This window comes from Pristiophorus japonicus, chromosome 26, assembly GCF_044704955.1.
Source record: "Pristiophorus japonicus isolate sPriJap1 chromosome 26, sPriJap1.hap1, whole genome shotgun sequence".
In the NCBI taxonomy this organism is placed as follows: Eukaryota; Metazoa; Chordata; class Chondrichthyes; family Pristiophoridae; genus Pristiophorus; species Pristiophorus japonicus.
Window position 1 is genome coordinate 10,023,939 of NC_092002.1, and position 20,554 is coordinate 10,044,492.

At 51.4% G+C, this 20,554-nt stretch overlaps 1 protein-coding gene across 1 annotated transcript in view; it reads right to left on the reverse strand.

Moving 5' to 3' along the window:
* Positions 1-20,251, reverse strand: part of LOC139239171 (bromo adjacent homology domain-containing 1 protein-like) — a 30,009-nt gene extending 9,758 nt beyond the window's left edge. The window contains exons 1-5 of the mRNA XM_070867781.1: positions 20,195-20,251; positions 11,057-11,666; positions 7,354-7,643; positions 2,991-3,150; positions 697-776 (exon numbers count right to left, since the gene is read on the reverse strand). Of these exons, the coding sequence (XP_070723882.1) occupies positions 697-776; positions 2,991-3,150; positions 7,354-7,643; positions 11,057-11,645 (1,119 nt within the window). The 5' untranslated portion in view covers positions 11,646-11,666; positions 20,195-20,251. The remainder of the gene's footprint in view (positions 1-696; positions 777-2,990; positions 3,151-7,353; positions 7,644-11,056; positions 11,667-20,194) is intronic.
* Positions 20,252-20,554: the final 303 nt, after the last annotated feature.

Sequence of the window (20,554 nt, forward strand, 5' to 3'; positions counted from 1 at the left end):
TCCTAACTCGCACCAAGTCCCGCTCACCCATCACCCCCTGTGCTCGCTGCCCCGTGTCCTAACTCGCACCAAGTCCCGCTCACCCATCACCCCCCTGTGCTCGCTGACTGACATTGGCTCCCGGTTAAGCAGCGCCTCGAATTCAAAATTCTCATCCTTGTTTAAAAATCCCTCCATGGCCCTCGCCCCCCAGCCCCACAACCCCCGAGATGTCTGCGCTCCTCTAATTCTGCCCTCCTGAGCATCCCTGATTATAATCGCTCCACCATCGGTGGCCGTGCCTTCTGTTGCCTGGGGCCCCAAGCTCTGGAACTCCCCGCCTAAACCTCTCTGTCTCTCTACCTCTCTTTCCTCCTTCAAGACGTTCCTTAAAACCTCCCAAGCTTTTGGTCACCTGCGCTAATTTCTCCTGATGTAGCTCGGAGCCAAATTTTGTCTGCTAGCTCTTCTGTGAAGCACCTTTGGATGTTCAAGGTGCTATATAAATGAAGGTTGTTGTAAAAGGCGCCATATAAATGAAAGTTGTTGTTAAAGGCGCTATATAAATGCAAGTTGCTGTTGTTTCCCCGAGCCCACGGAGGCACCTCAGCACTCGGGGCAGGCTCTTCAGGAGACGGAGCGAAAGGGTTGGAAACGCCCGAACACAAGCAGATAAAGGCCTCCTCGTTGGCTGAGGCAGGCCAGACGCTCGCTTACCTCACAGTAGCAGCCGGGATTGTGCGTTGTCTCGGTCTGCTTGGGCCGGTAGTACCACAGGAGGCTCATGGTGAGATCGCCTGATGGGACAGAATGCCGGGGAGGGGGGGGGGGGGTGAGTTGTGCAGCAGTCCGCGTCGGTCTCTCCGCGTACCTTCAGGGACAGCAAAGCAACGGGGCGGGGGTGGGGACGGTGGCTCAGTCTGAGGCATGCCCGCTTATCGGGGCAGCGGGGGGGTGACACCATCCGCGACGTCATCCGAAAACATGGCGTCACTTCCCACAGGTACGTTGACGGCACCTAGCTCTACCTCACCCCCAACTCTCGCCACCCTTCCATCCTCTCTACATTGTCAGTACCGGGTGAGCACAAATGTTCTCCAGTTAAATAGCGGGGAGATTGTCTTCGGTCTCTGTCACAAACTCTGTTCCCCAGCCACCGACTCCAGCCCTCTCCCCGACTTCTGATTGAGGCTGAACCAGACTGTTTGCAACCCTCGGTGTCATATTTGACCCTGAAGCGAGCTACTGGCCACATATCCACAGCATAACTCAGACCGTCTATTTCCACCATCGGTGGCCGTGCCTTCAGCTGCCTGGGCCCCAAGCTCTGGAACTCCCTCCCTAAACCTCTCCGCCTCCCTACCTCTCTTTCCTCCTTCAAGATGCTCCTGAAAACAAACCTCTTTCACCTGCCCTAATTTCTTCTTATGTGGCTCGATGCCAAATGTATCTGCTTTGTCTTATAACACCACCGTGGAGCGCCTTGGGACGTTTTGCGACGTTAAAGGCGCTATATAAATGCACGTTATTGTTCTTGTATGGTCTCCTTTATGTCGGGGGCGTGAAAGATCCCACGGCCGCTGTTTCGAAAAAGAGCAGGGGGAGTTCTCCTCGGTGTCCTGGGGCCAATATTTATCCCTCAACACCAGAGTGGACAGGACGGACCTATTTCCCTCAGCAGAGATCAATAACCAGGGAGCATAGATTTAAAGTAATTGGGAGAAGGATTAGAAAGTAAAACAAAGACTTGCATTTGTATAGCGCCTTTCACGACCTCAGGACGTCCCACAGCGCTTTACAGCCAATGGAATACTTTTGGAGTGCAGTCACTGTTGTAATGTGGGAAACGCGGCAGCCAATTTGCGCACAGCAAGCTCCCACAAACAGCAATGAGATAATGACCCAGATCATCTGTTTTTAGTGATGTTGGTTGAAACACAGAAAATAGGTGCAGGAGTAGGCCATTCGGCCCTTCGATCCTGCAACACCATTCAATATGCTCATGGCTGATCATGCAACTTCAGTACCCCATTCCTGCTTTCTCTCCATACCCCTTGATCCCTTTAGCCGTAAGGGCCACATCTAACTCCCTTTTGAATATATCTAACGAACTGGCCTCAACAACTTTCTGCGGTAGAGAATTCCACAGGTTCACAATTCTCTGAGTGAAGAAGTTTCTCCTCATCTCGGTATCTTGGTCCTAAATGGCTTAAACCCTTATCCTTAGACTGTGACCCCTGGTTCAGGACTTCCCCAACATAGGGAACATTCTTCCTGCATCTAACCCGTCCAATCCCGGTCAGAATTTCGAGGGATGAATATTAGCCCAAGGACACCGGGGAGAACTCCCCTGCTCTTCTTCGAAATAGTGGCCACGGGATCTTTTACGTCCACCTGAGAGAGCAGACGGGGCCTCGGTTTAACGTCTCATCCGAGAGACGGCACCTCCGGCAGTGCGGCGCTCCCTCAGTACTACCCCTCCGACAGTGCGGCGCTCCCTCAGTACTGCCCCTCCGACAGTGCGGCGCTCCCTCAGTACTGCCCCTCCGACAGTGCGGCGCTCCCTCAGTACTAACCCTCCGACAGTGCGGCGCTCCCTCAGCACTGCCCCTCCGACAGTGCGGCGCTCCCTCAGTACTAACCCTCCGACAGTGCGGCGCTCCCTCAGTACTAACCCTCCGACAGTGCGGCGCTCCCTCAGCACTGCCCCTCCGACAGTGCGGCGCTCCCTCAGTACTGCCCCTCCGACAGTGCGGCGCTCCCTCAGCACTGCCCCTCCGACAGTGCAGCGCTCCCTCAGTACTAACCCTCCGACAGTGCGGCGCTCCCTCAGCACTGCCCCTCCGACAGTGCGGCGCTCCCTCAGCACTGCCCCTCCGACAGTGCGGCACTCCCTCAGCACTGCACTGGGAGTGTCAGCCTCCGAGTTATGCGTTCGAGTCTCTGGAGGGACTCGAACCCACAAAGCCTTCGGACTCTGCAGCTCCTCCTTTACGGGCTCGGTCACCAACCTGTGTCGGGGTTCTCCCAGAGGGCGGAGATCTTTGCGACGTGGGGTAGCGACCTCTTGTTCATCTCGGAGCGGAGGAGGACGGTGTCCCTGACGCGGATCACGACCCTGTCCCGTTTCACTGCCCGGTAGCACGTACGCACTGCCTTCTTCGACGCCCCCTGAGCCGACAGGCCAAAAGAGTCCAACAGTCAGAGCACAAACAGGAACAAAACAGGAAGAATTAAAAGAGAAAATGGCACGGGGGCAGGTCAGACCATTAGAATGGGCAGTGCAGGTCGTGGGATTGAGCCCCAGTGTCAGCCGTGGCTCAGTGGGCAGCACTCTCGCCTCTGAGTCAGAAGGTCGTGGGTTCAAGTCCCACTCCAGGGACCTGAGCACATAAATCTAGGCTGACGCTCCCAGTGCAGTGCTGAGGGAGTGCCGCACTGTCGGAGGGGCAGTACTGAGGGAGCGCCGCACTGTCGGAGGGGCAGTGCTGAGGAAGGGCCGCACTGTCGGAGGGGCTGTGCTGAGGGAGTGCCGTGCTGTCGGAGGGGCAATGCTGAGGGAGCGCCGCGCTGTCGGAGGGGCAGTGCTGAGGGAGCGCCGCGCTGTCGGAGGGGCAGTACTGAGGGAGCGCCGCGCTGTCGGAGGGGCAGTGCTGAGGGAGCGCCGCGCTGTCGGAGGGGCAGTGCTGAGGGAGTGCCGCGCTGTCGGAGGGGCAGTGCTGAGGGAGTGCCGCGCTGTCGGAGGGGCAGTGCTGAGGGAGCGCCGCGCTGTCGGAGGGGCAGTGCTGAGGGAGCGCCGCGCTGTCGGAGGGGCAGTGCTGAGGGAGCGCCGCGCTGTCGGAGGGGCAGTGCTGAGGGAGTGCCGCGCTGTCGGAGGGGCAGTGCTGAGGGAGGGCCGCTCTGTCGGAGGGGGAGTGCTGAGGGAGTGCCATGCTGTCGGAGGGGCAGTGCTGAGGGAGCGCCGCACTGTCGGAGGGGCAGTGCTGAGGGAGTGCCGCACTGTCGGAGGGGCAGTGCTGAGGGAGTGCCGCACTGTCGGAGGGGCAGTGCTGATGGAGTGCCGCACTGTCGGAGGGGCAGTGCTGAGGGAGTGCCGCACTGTCGGAGGGGCAGTGCTGAGGGAGTGCTGCACTGTCAGAGGTGCCGTCTTTCGGATGAGACATTAAACCGAGGCCCCGTCTGCTCTCTCAGATGGCCCGTAAAGGATCCCAGGGCCACTATTTCGAAGAAGAGCGGGGGAGTTCTCCCCGGTGTCCTGGTCCATTATTAATCCCTCAATCAACATAACATATCTGGTCATTATCACATTGCTGTTTCTGGGAGCTTGCTGTGCGCAAATTGGCTGCCGCGTTTCCCACATTACAACAGCGACTACACTCCGAAAGTGCTTCATTGGCTGTGAAGCGCTTTGAGGCGTCCGGTGGTCATGTCGGGCGCTATATAAATGCAAGTCTTTCTTTCACTCCAGAGATTTGAGCACAAAATCTAGGCTGACACGCCCAGTGCTGAGGGAGTGCTGCACTGTCGGAGGGGCAGTGCTGAGGGAGTGCTGCACTGTCGGAGGGGCAGTGCTGAGGGAGTGCCGCACTGTCGGAGATGCCGTCTTTCGGGTGAGACATTAAACCGAGGCCCCGTCTGCTCTCTTGGATAAGAAGGGCAATCCAACATCCGGTCTGTTCCTCCTCTTCACGTAGTTTAAACTCGTGCCCCCCTAGCTCCTCCCCAATCGACTGAACTAGAATAAGCTATCCATAGGCACGCTATCCACCCCTTTTAATTATTGTAACGACCTAAAGAAGGAGTTGGGACTAGTAGATGGCTTAGTCGAGGAGATCAGTGGACCATGCATTAACTGTAAAGCTGCTTACCTTCTATAGGATGCCATCTCTGCCCCGTCAAGAACCTTTAATTTCACGTTTTTGTTTCTTAACTTGTCCCATTACCACCCCCTTTTGATTACAGAAAATAATCAAAATGGGTAAAAAGACTTGCATTTCTATAGCGCCTTTCACGACCACCGGACGTCCCAAAGCGCTTTACAGCCAATGAAGTACTTTCGGAGTGTAGCCACTGTTGTAATGTGGGAAACGCGGCAGCCAATTTTCGCACAGCAAGCTCCCACAGACATCAATGTGATAATGACCGAATCATCTGTTTTAGTGATGTTGGTTGAGGGATAAATATTGGCCCCAGGACACCGGGGAGAACTCCCCTGCTCTTCTTCGCAATAGTGCCATGGGATCTTTTACTTCCACCTGAGAGAGCAGACGGGTCCTCAGTTTCATAGAATCATAGACATTTAAAGCACGGAAGGAGGCCATTTCGGCCCATCGTGTCCGCGCCGGCCGACCAAGAGCTACCCAGCCTAATCCCACTTTTCAGCTCTCGGTCCATAGCCCTGTGGGTTACGGCACTTCAGGTGCACATCCAAGTACTTTTTAAATGTGGTGAGGGTTTCTGCCTCTACCGCCCTTTCAGGCAGTGAGTTTCGCCCCAGACCCCCAACACCCTCTGGGTGAAGAAATTTCCCCTCAAATCCCCTCTAAACCTCCCCCAAATTACTTTCAACATCTCATCCGATATACGGCACCTCAGACAGTGCAGCACTCCCTCAGCACGGCACTGGAAAGTCAGCGTAGATTTACGTGCCCGCGTCTCTGGAGTGGGACTTGAACCCACAACCTTCTGACTCAGAGGCGAGAGAGAGCTGCAGCTGACACCAGTAATGATGGGATGTTGACTACATCTAGAGGACTAAAAGTTATAGAAGTTATGCTGCAGCTGTACAAAGCCCTGGTTAGACCCCACCTGGAGCACTCTGAGCAGTTCTGGGCTCCACAACTTAGGGAGGATATATTGGCCTTTGAGGAAGTGCAGCGTAGGTTTACCAGAATGATACCCGGACTGCAAAGGGTTAAATTACGAGGAGAGATTACGCAAACTAGGGTTGTATTCCCTGGAATTTAGACGGTTAAGGGGTGACCTGATCGAAGTTTTCAGGATATTAAGGGGAACGGATAGGGTTGATAGAGAGAAACTATGTCCGCTGGTTGGGGAGTCTAGGACTAGGGGCAGAGTCTGAAAATGAGAGCCAGACCTTTCAGGAGTGAAATTAGGAAACACTTCTACACACAAAGGGTGATAGAAGTTTGGAACTCTCTTCCGCAAACGGCAATTGTATGCTCGATCAATTGTTAATTTTAGATCTGAGATTGATAGCTTTCTGTTAGCCAAAGGTATTAAGGGATGTGGGGCAAACGCAGGTATATGGAGTTAGGTCACAGATCAGCCTTGATCTCATTGAATGGTGGAACAGGATCGAGGGGCTGAATGGCCTCCTCCTGATCCAAAGTTTGCCTTTTCCTGTAATGTATTTGCTTCATGGGCACTTTGCTTAAGAATCCATAGCAACACATTGCTATTAAGAACTAGTTGGTTTATTAGCAAAAGGTTTAACAATCGCACTACACATTACCGGTTCATCCACCAGGCTCACAACCACCTGCCCCATCGTGGATCCTCCGAACCCAACTGGCCGGGGTTTTATTGAGGCTTGTGAACATCACGCGACTGGCTAAGCCACTCCCAACTCAACAGTTCTACAAATCTGTGAGCATCCTCACTGGTGCATACATTACATGCCCCATCACACCCTTTGTCATTTAATCGCTCCTAGAAACATAGAAAATAGGAGCAGTAGTAGGCCATTCGGCCCCTCGTGCCTGCACTGCCATTCAATATGATCATGGCTGATCCTCTATCTCAACACCATATTCCCGCTTTTTCCCCATACCCCTTGATGCCTTTTGTGTCTAGCAATCTATCGATCTCCCTCTTAAATATATTCAGTGACTTGGTCTCCACAGCCTACTGTGGCAGAGAATTCCACAGGTTCACCACCCTCTGAGTGAAAACATTTCTCCTCATCTCGGTCCTAAATTTCCTACCCCGTATCCGGAGACTGTGACCCCTTGTTCTAGACTTCCCAGCCCCGGGGGGAAACATCCTCCCCGCATCCAGTCTGTCCAACCCCGTCAGAATTTTATACGTTTCAGTGAGATCCCCTCTCATTCTTCTAAACTCGAGCGAATACAGGCCCAGTCGACCCAATCTCTCCTCATACGACAGTCCTGCCTTCCCTTCTGTTCTTTCCTCCCCTCCCACCTTGCCTTGCCCGACGAAGGGGCACCGACCTGGAACGTTAATTCTGTTTCTCCCTCCCCACATGCTGCCTGACCCGCTGAGCATTTTCCCAGCGTTTTCTGGTTTTTTTTTTTAATTTCAGATGTCCAGCGGGTATTTCGCTTCCGTTTTCGAATCCGCGCGCGCGCCCGCTTCGAAATCTCCGGCGGCCACGCGGCCCGGCAAACCTACCAACACGTAGACTGTTCTGTCGCGCGACCTCCCGACGGGGCGCCACCTGCTGGCCGCCAGGTGTTGGCCGACCCGTTGCCCACCGGCGCCCCCGCTCTCCGGCTTCTTCCTCCGTCTGGCGGCCTGCGCCTTCCGCCCCGGCGCCGGCTCGGGAGGGCCGGCCGGCTCGGCTTCCGCGGCGGGCTTGCCCGCTGAGCCGTTCCGCGGCTCGGAGGGGCCCAGGGACGCGGTCGGAAATTCCAGGCCGGCGGGATCCGGGGCGGGGAGTGTTGACGGCTGAGGACGCAGATCTGCCGTGGGAGCAACCGAGCGGATTAATCCATAATTATAACGGTTCAGATGCCAGAGATCAATCAACTTGTTTCTTTTATGAAGACCAAGCAAGCTATACATCTATATACTTACCTGTAGGATATCCATCGGGGTGTGCCTTTAACTAATTCCAATCCCGGCCAGTTCAATTGAATATATTTAAGGTGGAGATGGACAGATAAGGGGGTGAAGGGATATGGGGAGCGGGGCAGGGAAGTGGAGCTGAGCCCAAGATCAGATCAGCCGTGATCTTATTGAATGGCGGAGCAGGCTCGAGGGGCCGAATGGCCGACTCCTGCTCCTGTTTCTTATGTTCTCAGCATGTAATACCAAAGAATCACCAAAGAAGTGAGCCTATTTATACACTTAGATCGAAATGTCAGATGACTTACTCTAAACAATTGATTCTTGTCACGTGATTTTTATCTGTCATATCCTACGACACCAGTAGACGCCAACGTGGCGCTGGGATGCAAGGGGTCATTTAATTCTTTATCAGACACTTTAGTCAAGTTATAAACATCACACCTTAATAGTTAGATTCTAGACATGTCGACTCTGAGCGAGCAACACGTCGGGCCAGACTTTCGCCTTTATTGTCGGCGATTTTCTCGGCGCTCGAGCTGTTTTTCCACCCGGCGAAAGTTTCCCCTTAAGTTTTGTTCCAAGGTATCGCCCACATCTGAAGACGCCCGCTGGGGACCAAGCCGCTCACGTGCGACGCCGAGAACAGCGGCCAGGGCGTAAGTTTGGCCTCAACTGCCGACGTCCAGATCGCTGAGAGACCCGCCCTGTAAAAGTTGCTTAAACTGGGCGTTAGTGGTGGGGGGGGGGGCCTGCAAAGAGAGGTAAGGTAAAGGTTCTGTAATTATATTGTTTTAATTCTAAAACGGCGATTAGGTATAAAAGTGTCTTGGGGAATGCTTTGGACATTTTTTTTAATTGAAACTTTAAAAAAAAGTTTTCCTCCCTCCCGAGGCCCAACCACAGCCTCGGACTAAACTTTAAATACTTACCGTCCATTCCGGTAGTGACCGCCCATGTTACTAACTTTCCACTTGACCGCTGGGAAAACCGCCGACAATGAGTGCGTAACGTCCATTTTACTTGCCGGGCGATTAGTTTGAATTACTTTAAACATAAAATTGGGAATTCTCGCCAGTGGTACTCACCGAACGTTCGTGGTTCTTCTCAGCGAGCAATCGGGCGTTGAGGGTCTTTAGGAAAAGTCTAGCCCCTAAACCCTTTGATGCTTCTTAACCGAACACCTCCTGCTCACTTAGCATTCCCCGGTGGAAATCCTAACGACCTAATCTAAACCACGCGTCGCATCTATCACACGCAGAATACACTGTTGTAATACAAAGATATTAATATTGACCTCTATATTGCTAAATTATTTTCCCCAATTATATTAAACACCGCCTGACACCCGCCGCGAGATACAAGGGGCAATTTTCCAAGCGTAAGATGGCGGATGTCACGCCCAAGGCTTTTTCCGATACACGTTTGCCGGCTGCCTTGGTTCCCCAGTGCCGGCAGAAACAGCGAGATACGAATTGCCAATGTCAACGGCCCGAAGCCGACCAATGTGTGAGAGAGACACTCTGTCCCGCTGTGCGAGGGTCCAGAAATAACTTCTTCTTCTTATTTGTGAATGCTCTCCCTTCTCCTAACCCAGCGGAGGAGCCAACAGCCTTCCAGTACCTCAGCCAAAGGGCCATTCTTCATGTGTGAGCTCAAGGCAGTGAGTCGCGGCGGGCTATTCGGCCACAAGAGGCGTCAAACGACTCGGGGACGCCCCACCCCCCCCCCCCCTCCACTCCCCCCGCTCCGAGTGCTTCTCTGCCACCTCCCCCAACCCCCGTCCCAGGAATGCTTACACCTGCTTGTGGTGGGATGGGGTCTGTATGGGCTCTACCCACGCCTGGCGGGGCAGATACCCACTGAGCCACCCCGGGATGGTGGGGGGGGGGGGGGGGAGAGAAAGTTGATTATTCATTCTCGGGATGTGGGCATGGCACAGTGTGGGGAGTCCCCGAGTTTCCCTGGGGGAAGGTGGCTGCCATTGAACAGCACACGGCGCAGATGGGAAGCCCTTCGGTCCATCATGCCTGTGACGGCTCAGTGCAAGAGCTGTCCCCAGTGAATCCCCGCTCTCCGTTGCCTTGCTCTACCCCATAGCCACCTTCAACATTCACTCCCCACCACCATTGGCGCACCGTGGCTTATTGAGGTGCATAAAATTAGGAGGGGCCTGGATAGAGTGGATAGGACGGACCTATTTCCCTCAGCAGTGGGGTCAAGAACCAGGGGGCATAGATTTTAAGTAATTGGGGGGAGGTTTAGAGGGGATTTGAGGAGAAATGTCTTCACCCAGAGGGTGGTGGGGGTCTGGGGTGGAACTCGCTGCCTGAAAGGGTGGTAGAGGCAGAAACCCTCACCGCATTTAAAAAGTACTCGGATGTGCACCTGAAGTGCCGTAACCCACAGGGCTACGGAGCGAGAGCTGGAAAGTGGGATTAGGCTAAGATAGCTCTTTGTCGGCCGGCGCGGACACAATGGGCCGAATGGCCTCCTTCCGTGCTGTAAATTTCTATGCCCCATCTACAAGACGCACTGCGGCAACTCGCCAAGGCTTCTTCGGCAGCACCTCCCAAACCCGCGACCTCTGCCCCCTAGAAGGACCAGGGCAGCGGGCGCATGGGACACCACCCCCTCCACGTTCCCCTCCCAGTCACACACCATCCCGACTGGGAAATACATCGGCCGTTCCTTCATCGTCGCTGGGTCACAATCCTGGAACTCCCTCCCTCACATCATCATCATCGGCAGTCCCTCGAAACGAGGATGACTTGCTTCCACGCCACAGTTCCCAGGTGTTTCAATGAATCACCTAATATTCCCGGATCCCGAACTACATCCTGAAGGGTGGGAGATGCCTGTGGGTGGATTTTTTTAACGTGGGGTGACCGTTGCACACCAGCCACCACACGGGCTTGACAGAGCGAGGTCTTGGTCCAGTGGCAAGGGTTAACCAGGGCGACTGGAGACCAGCTCTATAGCAACGGACCTAGTTTTGGATTGCAAGCACTGAGGGGCAGGCAGTCAATATCTAGCAGCGAGCACAGTGATGGGTGAGTGGGACATGGTGCAGGTTAGGATACTACAGCACTGTGGGAGCACCTTCACCACACGGACTGCAGCGGTTCAAGAAGGCGGCTCACCACCACCTTCTCGAGGGGCAACTAGGGATGGGCAATAAATGCCGGCCTTGCCTGCATCCCAGAAATTAATACAAATTAAAATCTCTGTACTTTAGTCCGCTTTTGATGGAAAGGGGCCGCACACTCAGACCCTTGAGCCAAGTTCCCAACTGTACAATCTCTACCTTCGCCGATCTCTGCAGCCGGGGCGGGTTTCTGTGCCTCGCGGCAAGGTTTTGGCGACGGAGTCTTCGCCGGTCGGTTTGCCGCCTTGGCGCAGGGTTCGGCGCCGCGGTGGGACCGATCCCGCCCCTGGCCGGCCCGCCGACGGCGCTCCCTCTTCGCGTCCGGGGCCCGGCACTGCGCCCCGCGCTTCCTGGCCGGGCACGTCCCCTCGGCGTCCATCAGCATGCGGGTCACGATCTCCGCCGTCAGGCTGGCCGAGCGCCGCTCGCGCCCCGAGCCGACGGGCAAGGCCCTCCCCGGGTCGGGTCCGGCGGCGGCGGGAAGTGGGGGCGGCGCCGCTCCGGGAGCCCCGCCCCGCGGGCAGGCCGGGTCCTCCGCCCCTCCCGGCCCGCGGAAGGCGGGGCCCCCGAGCGAGGCCTCGTACAGCATCGGGCGGCGGACAGGGGGCGCCGTGCCCGCGCTGCCCGCGGAGGGGGCGCCCTCCTGCCCCGGGACACGCCTCCGCGCCGACCTCCTCCCGACCCCCAGCTCAGCCGCGTCGTCCTCCGGTCCACGGCACCGCGCCGGTGAAATGGCGTCATGTGACATTGCGAAAGGCCGCGCGATTCCCTAAGGCACAAGATCAAAATGAGATCGTTAGTCACAATCCATCTCGCCCGCCCCACGAGCCGATTTATCGTTGGAGCGAGGAGTTCCGGCTCGGGGCTGTGACTATATTACTACACTGCTCTTCCGTCTCAAATTAATTTACGACGGGCGAGATGGAAGACTCTCCTCTGTTGGCCGTACGGTTTGCTGAAATCTGTGCTGCCAGCTGTGGCTCAGTGGGCAGCAGAAGGTCGTGGGTTCAAGTCCCACTCCAGGGACCTGATGCACAAAATCCAGGCTGACACTCCCAGTGCAGTGCTGAGGGAGTGCCGCACTGCCGGAGGTGCCGTCTTTCAGATTGAGTTAATCAGAGTCTGCTCGCTCAGGAGGACGTAAAAGATCCAATCCTATTTCGAAGAAGAGCAGGGGGAGTCCTCCCCGGTGTCCTGGGGCCAATATTTATCCCTCAATCAACGTAACACAAACCAGATTATCTGCTCATTATCACATTGCTCTGTGGGAGCTTGCTGTGCGCAAATTCACAGCCGCGTTTCCCACATTACAACAGTGACCACACTCTAAAAGTACTTCATTGGCTGTAAAGCGCGGTGGTCTTTCTCTTTACTTTTGATTTTACAAGGCCGCTATTGTATTGGGTTTGATGGAGTCTCACCCCAATACAGAGGGGGTGGAAGGAATTGCGGCGGGGAGACATTGAGGGGGCGGGGGATCGGGGATGGGTGAAGGGGAGAGGCTGGAAGGAGGAGGGACTGTGGGAAGGGTAGATGGCAGAGAGAGAGGGGGTGCGGAGGGGAGGGGGAAGAGGGTGCAGAGGGGGAGAGGGGTGTAAGGGTGCGGAGGGGAGAGTGCAGAGGGGTAGAGGATGTGGAGGGAGAGGGCGAGAGGAAGAATGCGGAGGGGGAGAGGATGCGGAGAAGTGGGTGGATGCCTGGGGAAGGTGCCTGGGTTGGCGGAGGGGGGGGCGGGTAAGGATAAGGGGGTCTTTGGTGGGGGGTTTGGGGGTGCAGTAAGGGGGTGGGCCCAGTGGGCAGGGTAGAGAGGGGTGCGTGGGGTCCTGGTTGAATGTCAGCCGTTTTTACCTAGTTTTTGCCCAGTAGTCCCCAGTATTTACCCAGTGTTTACCCAGTACGTTCCCAGTATTTACCCAGTATTTCCCCAGAATGTTCCCAGTATTTGCCCCTAGTTCCCAGTATTTCCCCAGTAGTTCCCAGTATTTTCCCAGTAGTTCCCAGTATTTACCAAGTAGTTCCCAGTATTTCCCCAGAATGTTCCCAGTATTTGCCCAGTGTTTGCCCAGTATTTACCCAGTAGTTCCCAGTATGTTCCCAGTATTTACCCAGTATTTCCCAGTATTTATCCAGTATTTACCCAGTAGTTCCCAGTATTTGCCCAGTATTTTCCCAGTAGTTCCCAGTATTTGCCCGGTAGTTCCCAGCATTTTCCCAGTATTTCCCCAGTAGTTCCCAGTATTTACCCAGTAGTTCCCAGTAGTTCCCAGTATTTGCCCAGTATTTCCCCAGTAGTTCCCAGTATTTACCCAGTAGTTCCCAGTATTTGCCAGTATTTTCCCAGTAGTTCCCAGTATTTCCCCAGAATGTTCCCAGTATGTTCCTAGTATTTGCCCAGTATTTCCCCAGTAGTTCCCAGTATTAACCCAGTAGTTCCCAGTATTTGCCCAGTAGTTCCCAGTAGTTCCCAGTATTTACCCAGTATTTACCCAGTATTTGCCCAGTAGTTTCCAGTATTTGCCCAGTATTTTCCCAGTAGTTCCCAGTATTTACCCAGTATTTGCCCAGTAGTTCCCAGTATTTCCCCAGAATGTTCCCAGTATGTTCCCAGTATTTGCCCAGTGTTTGCCCAGTATTTACCCAATATTTACCAAGTAGTTCCCAGTATTTCCCCAGAATGTTCCCAGTATGTTCCCAGTATTTGCCCAGTGTTTGCCCAGTATTTACCCAGTAGTTCCCAGTATTTCCCCAGAATGTTCCCAGTATGTTCCCAGTATTTGCCCAGTGTTTGCCCAGTATTTACCCAGTAGTTCCCAGTATTTACCCAGTATTTACCAAGTAGTTCCCAGTATTTCCCCAAAATGTTCCCAGTATTTGCCCAGTATTTACCCAGTATTTATCCAGTATTTTCCAGTAGTTCCCAGTATTTACCCAGTAGTTCCCAGTATTTACCCAGTATTTACCCAGTGTTTACCCAGTAGTTCCCAGTATTTACCCAGTATTTACCAAGTAGTTCCCAGTGTTTCCCCAAAATGTTCCCAATATGTTCCCAGTATTTACCCAGTGTTTGCCCAGTATTTACCCAGTAGTTCCCAGTATTTCCCCAGTATTTACCCAGTAGTTCCCAGTATTTACCCAGTATTTACCCAGTAGTTCCCAGTATTTACCCAGTATTTACCAAGTAGTTCCCAGTATTTCCCCAAAATGTTCCCAGTATTTATCCAGTATTTTCCAGTTGTTCCCAGTATTTGCCCAGTATTTCCCCAGTAGTTCCCAGTATTTGCCCAGTAGTTCCCAGTATTTACCCAGTATTTGCCCAGTATTTACCCAGTATTTGCCCAGTAGTTCCCAGTATTTACCCAGTAGTTCCCAGTATTTACCCAGTATGTTCCCAGTATTTCCCCAAAATGTTCCCAGTATGTTCCCCAGTATTTTCCAGTAATTCCCAGTATTTGCCCAGTAGTTCCCAGTATTTACCCAGTATTTACCCAGTATGTTCCCAGTATTTACCCAGTATTTACCCAGTATTTATCCAGTATTTTCCAGCAGTTCCCAGTATTTGCCCAGTATTTCCCCAGTAGTTCCCAGTATTTGCCCAGTATGTTCCCAGTATTTGCCCAGTATTTGCCCAGTATTTACCCAGTAGTTCCCAGTATTTACCAAGTAGTTCCCAGTATTTCCCCAAAATGTTCTCAGTATGTTCCCAGTATTTACCCAGTATTTATCCAGTATTTTCCAGTAGTTCCCAGTATTTGCCCAGTATTTCCCCTGTTGTATCCCAGTATTCTCCAGTATTTGCCCGGTAGTTCCCAGTATTTACCCAGTATTTGCCCAGTATTTACCCAGTATTTGCCCAGTAGTTCCCATTATTTGCCCAGTATTTGCTCAGTAGTTCCCAGTATTTACCCAGTATTACCCAGTATTTACCCAGTATTTGCCCAGTAGTTCCCAGTATTAAACATAGAAACAAAGAAAATAAGTTAGGGTTAGGGTTAGGGTTAGGCCCTTCGAGCCTGCACTGCCCTTCAATGAGTTCATGGTTGAACATGCAACTTTAGATGACACAAAGATTAGTGGGAAAGCGGGTTGTGTAGAGGACACAGAGAGGCTGCAAAGAGATTTAGATAGGTTAAGCGAATGGGCTAAGGTTTGGCAAATGGAATACAATGTCGGAAAGTGTGAGGTCATTCACCTTGGGATTAAAAACAGTAAAAGGGAATATTATTTGAATGGGGAGAAATTACAACATGCTGCGGTGCAGAGGGACCTGGGGGCCCTTGTGCATGAATCCCAAAAAGTTAGTTTGCAGGTGCAGCAGGTAATCAGGAAGGCGAATGGAATGTTGGCCTTCATTGCGAGAGGGATGGAGTACAAAAGCAGGGAGGTCCTGCTGCAACTGTACAGGGTATTGGTGAGGCCGCACCTGGAGTACTGCGTGCAGTTTTGGTCACCTTACTTAAGGAAGGATATACTAGATTTGGAGGGGGTACAGAGACGATTCACTAGGCTGATTCCGGAGATGAGGGGGTTACCTTATGATGATAGATTGAGTAGACTGGGTCTTTACTCGTTGGAGTTCAGAAGGATGAGGGGTGATCTTATAGAAACATTTAAAATAATGAAAGGGATAGACAAGATAGAGGCAGAGAGGTTGTTTCCACTGGTCGGGGAGACTAGAACTAGGGGGCACAGCCTCAAAATACGGGGGAGCCAATTTAAAACCGAGTGGAGAAGGAATTTCTTCTCCCAGAGGGTTGTGAATCTGTGGAATTCTCTGCTCAAGGAAGCAGTTGAGGCTAGCTCATTGAATGTATTCAAGTCACAGATAGATAGATTTTTAACCAATTAAGGGAATTAAGGGTTATGGAGAGCGGGCGGGTAAGTGGAGCTGAGTTCATGGCCAGATCAGCCATGATCTTGTTGAATGGCGGATCAGGCTCGAGGGGCTAGATGGCCTATTCCTGTTCCTAATTCTTATGTTCTTATGTAGTACCCCATTCCTGCTTTCTCGCCATACCCCTTGATCCCCCTAGTAGTAAGGACTACATCTAACTCCTTTTTGAATATATTTAGTGAATTGGCCTCAACAACTTTCTGTGGTAGAGAATTCCACAGGTTCACCACTTTCTGGGTGAAGAAGTTTCTCCTCATCTCAGTCCTAAATGGCTTACCCCTTATCCTTAGACTGTGACCCCTGGTTCTGGACTTCCACAACATTGGGAACATTCTTCCTGCATCTAACCTGTCTGAACCCGTCAGAATTTTAAACGTTTCTATGAGATCCCCTCTCATTCTTCTGAACTCCAGTGAATACAAGCCCAGTTGATCCAGTCTTTCTTGATATGACAGTCCCGCCATCCCAGGAATCATTCTGGTGAATCTTCGCTGCACTCCCTCAATAGCAAGAATGTCCTTCCTCAAGTTAGGAGACCAAAACTGTACACAATACTCCAGGTGTGGCCTCACCAAGGCCCTGTACAACTGTAGCAACACCTCCCTGCCCCTGTACTCAAATCCCCTCGCTATGAAGGCCAACATGCCATTTGCTTTCTTAACCGCCTGCTGTACCTGCATGCCAACCTTCAATGACTGATGTACCATGACACCCAGGTCTCGTTGCACCTCCCCTTTTCCTAATCTGTCACCATTCAGATAATAGTCTGTCTCTCTGTTTTTACCACCAAAGTGGATAACCTCACATTTATCCACATTATACTTCATCTGCCATGCATTTGCCCACTCACCTAACCTATCCAAGTCACTCTGCTGCCTCATAGCATCCTCCTCGCAGCTCACACTGCCACCCAACTTAGTGTCATCCGCAAGTTTGGAGATACTCATTTAATCCCCTCGTCTAAATCATTAATGTACAATGTAAACAGCTGGGGCCCCAGCACAGAACCTTGCGGTACCCCACTAGTCACTGCCTGCCATTCTGAAAAGTCCCCATTTACTCCTACTCTTTGCTTCCTGTCTGACAACCAGTTCTCAATCCACGTCAGCACACTACCCCCATCCCATGTGCTTTAACTTTGCACATTAATCTCTTGTGTGGGACCTTGTCGAAAGCCTTCTGAAAGTCCAAATACACCACATCAACTGGTTCCCCCTTGTCCACTCTACTGGAAACATCCTCAAAAAATTCCAGAAGATTTGTCAAGCATGATTTCCCTTTCACAAATCCATGCTGACTTGGACCTATCATGTCACCTCTTTCCAAATGCGCTTCTATGACATCCTTAATAATTGATTCCATCATTTTACCCACTACCGATGTCAGGCTGACCGGTCTATAATTCTCTGTTTTCTCTCTCCCTCCTTTTTTTAAAAGTGGGGTTACATTGGCTACCCTCCACTCCATAGGAACTGATCCAGAGTCTATGGAATGTTGGAAAATGCCTGTCAATGCATCCGCTATTTCCAAGGCCACCTCCTTAAGTACTCTGGGATGCAGTCCATCAGGCCCTGGGGATTTATCGGCCTTCCATCCCATCAATTTCCCCAACACAATTTCCCGACTAATAAGGATTTCCCTCAGTTCCTCCTTCTTACTAGACCCTCTGACCCCTTTTATATCCAGATGGTTGTTTGTGTCCTCCTTAGTGAATACCGGACTAAAATACTTGTTCAATTGGTCTGCCATTTCTTTGTTCCCCATTATGACTTCCCCTGATTCTGACTGCAGGGGACCTATGTTTGTCTTTACTAACCTTTTTCTCTTTACATATCTATCGAAGCTTTTGCAGTCCATTTTAATGTTCCCTGCAAGCTTCCTCTCGTACTCTATTTTCCCTGCCCTAATCAAACCCTTTGTCCTCCTCTGCTGAGTTCTAAATTTCTCCCAGTCCCCGGGTTCGCTGCTATTTCTAGCCAATTTGTATGCCACTTCCTTGGCTTTAATACCATCCCTGATTTTCCTTGATAACCACGGTTGAGCCACCTTCCCTTTTTTATTTTTTCGCCAGACAGGGATGTACAAGTTGTTACCCTTCTTTAAGTTCTGGACCATGGTCTTTGAATTAACTGTTTCATTCTCCATCCTAATGTAGAATTCCACCATATTATGGTCACTCTTCCCCAAGGGGCCTTGCACAACGAGATTGCTAATTAATCCTCTCTCATTACACAACACCCAATCTAAGATGGCCTCCCCCCTAGTTGGTTCCTCGACATATTGGTCTAGAAAACCATCCCTTATGCACTCCAGGAAATCCTCCTCCACCGTATTGCTTCCAGTTTGGTTAGCCCAATCTATATGCATATTAAAGTCACCCATGATAACTGCTGCACCTTTATTGCATGCACCCCTAATTTCCTGTTTGATGCCCTCCCCAACATCACTACTACTGTTTGGAGGTCTGTACACAACTCCCACTAACGCTTTTTACCCTTTGGTGTTCTGCAGCTCTACCCATATAGATTCCACATCATCCAAGCTAATGTCCTTCCTAACTATTGCACTAATTTCCTCTTTAACCAGCAATGCTACCCCCACCTCCTTTTCCTTTTATTCTATCCTTCCTGAATGTTGAACACCCCTGGATGTTGAGTTCCCAGCCCTGATCATCCTGGAGCCACGTCTCTGTAATCCCAATCACATCGTATCTGTTAATATCTATTTGCAGTTAATTCATCCACCTTATTACGGATACTCCTTGCATTAAGACACAAAGCCTTCAGGCTTGTTTTTTTAAACACCCTTTGTCCTTTTAGAATTATGATGTAGTGTGGCCCTTTTTGTTTCTTGCCTTTGTTTACTCAGCCTTCCACTATTGCTTTTTACCTTTCTACCATCTGTTTCTGACTCCATATTACTTCGCCCTGTCTCGCTGCATAGGTTCCCATCCCCTTGCCATATTAGTTTAAACACTCCTGAACTGCATTAGCAAACATTACCCCCAGGACATCAGTTCCAGTCCTGCCCAAGTGCAGGACCCACTTCCCCCAGAACTGGTTTCAATGTCCCAGAAATTTGAATCCCTCCCTCTTGCACCACTGCTCAAGCCACATATTTATTCTAACTATCCTGCTCCCTCTACTCTGATAAAGCACATGGCACTGGTAGCAATCCAAAGATTACTACCTTTGAGGTCCTACTTTTTAATTTAACTCCTAGCTCCCTAAATTCAGCTTGTAGTACCAAGATTTGAACTCGGATCACTGGATTTAGAGTCTAGAGTGCTCACCATTACACCACTGAACCAACGATTAATACCCAGTATTTGCCCAGTAGTTCCCCGTATTTACCCAGTATTTACCCAGTAGTTCCCAGTATTTGCACAGTATTTCCCAGTAGTTCCCAGTATTTGCCCAGTATTTCCCAGTAGTTCCCAGTATTTACCCAGTATTTGCCCAGTATTTCCCAGTAGTTCGCAGTATTTGCCCAGTAGTTCACAGGTATATTCCCAGTATTTACCCAGTAGTTCCCAGTATTTACCCAGTATTTACCCAGCATTTGCCCAGTAGTTCCCTAGTATTTACCCAGTATTTCCCAATAGTTCCGAGTATGTACCCAGTATTTATCCAGTATGTTCCCAGTATTTACCCAGTAGATCCCCAGTAGTTCCCCAGTATTTACCCAGTATGTTCCCAGTATTTACCCAGTATTTCCCAATAGTTCCCAGTAATTACCCAGTATTTACCCAGCATTTGCCCAGTAGTTCCCCAGTATTTACCCAGTATGTTCCCAGTATTTACCCAGTATTTCCCAATAGTTCCCAGTAATTACCCAGTATTTACCCAGCATTTGCCCAGTAGTTCCCCAGTATTTACCCAGTATGTTCCCAGTATTTACCCAGTATTTCCCAGTAGTTCGCAGTATTTGCCCAGTAGTTCGCAGGTATATTCCCAGTATTTACCCAGTAGTTCCCAGTTTTTACCCAGTATTTACCCAGCATTTGCCCAGTAGTTCCCTAGTATTTACCCAGTATTTCCCAATAGTTCCGAGTATTTACCCAGTATTTACCCAGTATGTTCCCAGTATTTACCCAGTAGATCCCCAGTAGTTCCCCAGTATTACCCAGTATTTACCCAGTATTTACCCAGTATTTCCCAATAGTTCCGAGTATTTACCCAGTATTTACCCAGCATTTGTCCAGTAGTTCCCCAGTATTTACCCAGTATGTTCCCAGTATTTCCCAATAGTTCCCAGTAATTACCCAGTATTTACCCAGTATTTCCCAATAGTTCCGAGTATTTACCCAATATTTACCCAGTATTTTCCCGATATTTCCCCAGTATTTCCCAGGTACGGGAAAAGGTATGTTCCCAGTATTTACCCAGTATTTGCCCAATATTTACCCAGGTATGTTCCCAGGTATGTTCCCGGGATTTCCCGCCAGCGCCCGATTGGATACATCGCGCCGCCAGGGACCGTCTCCCTTTTGCTGCGCCGCCCGGGAGCGTGAACACCGACTGTGGGGGAGTCAGGGACCGTCCCCCCTGTACACACTGCCTGGGATCCTCCCCACGCCGTGCGCTTTGGCAATTCCCCCTTCTGCCGGGGCTCAGCCAGTTGCCAGAATGCCCTCCTTATTCCCATCTCCCTTTTTGCACTTACAACCTGGGAATTCGGAGACGGTCCCTATTTCACACATCTCGATTTAATCGAGTTTCTGAGACTCAGTGACCTTTTTGCACAGCCTGGGAAATTGCACTTTA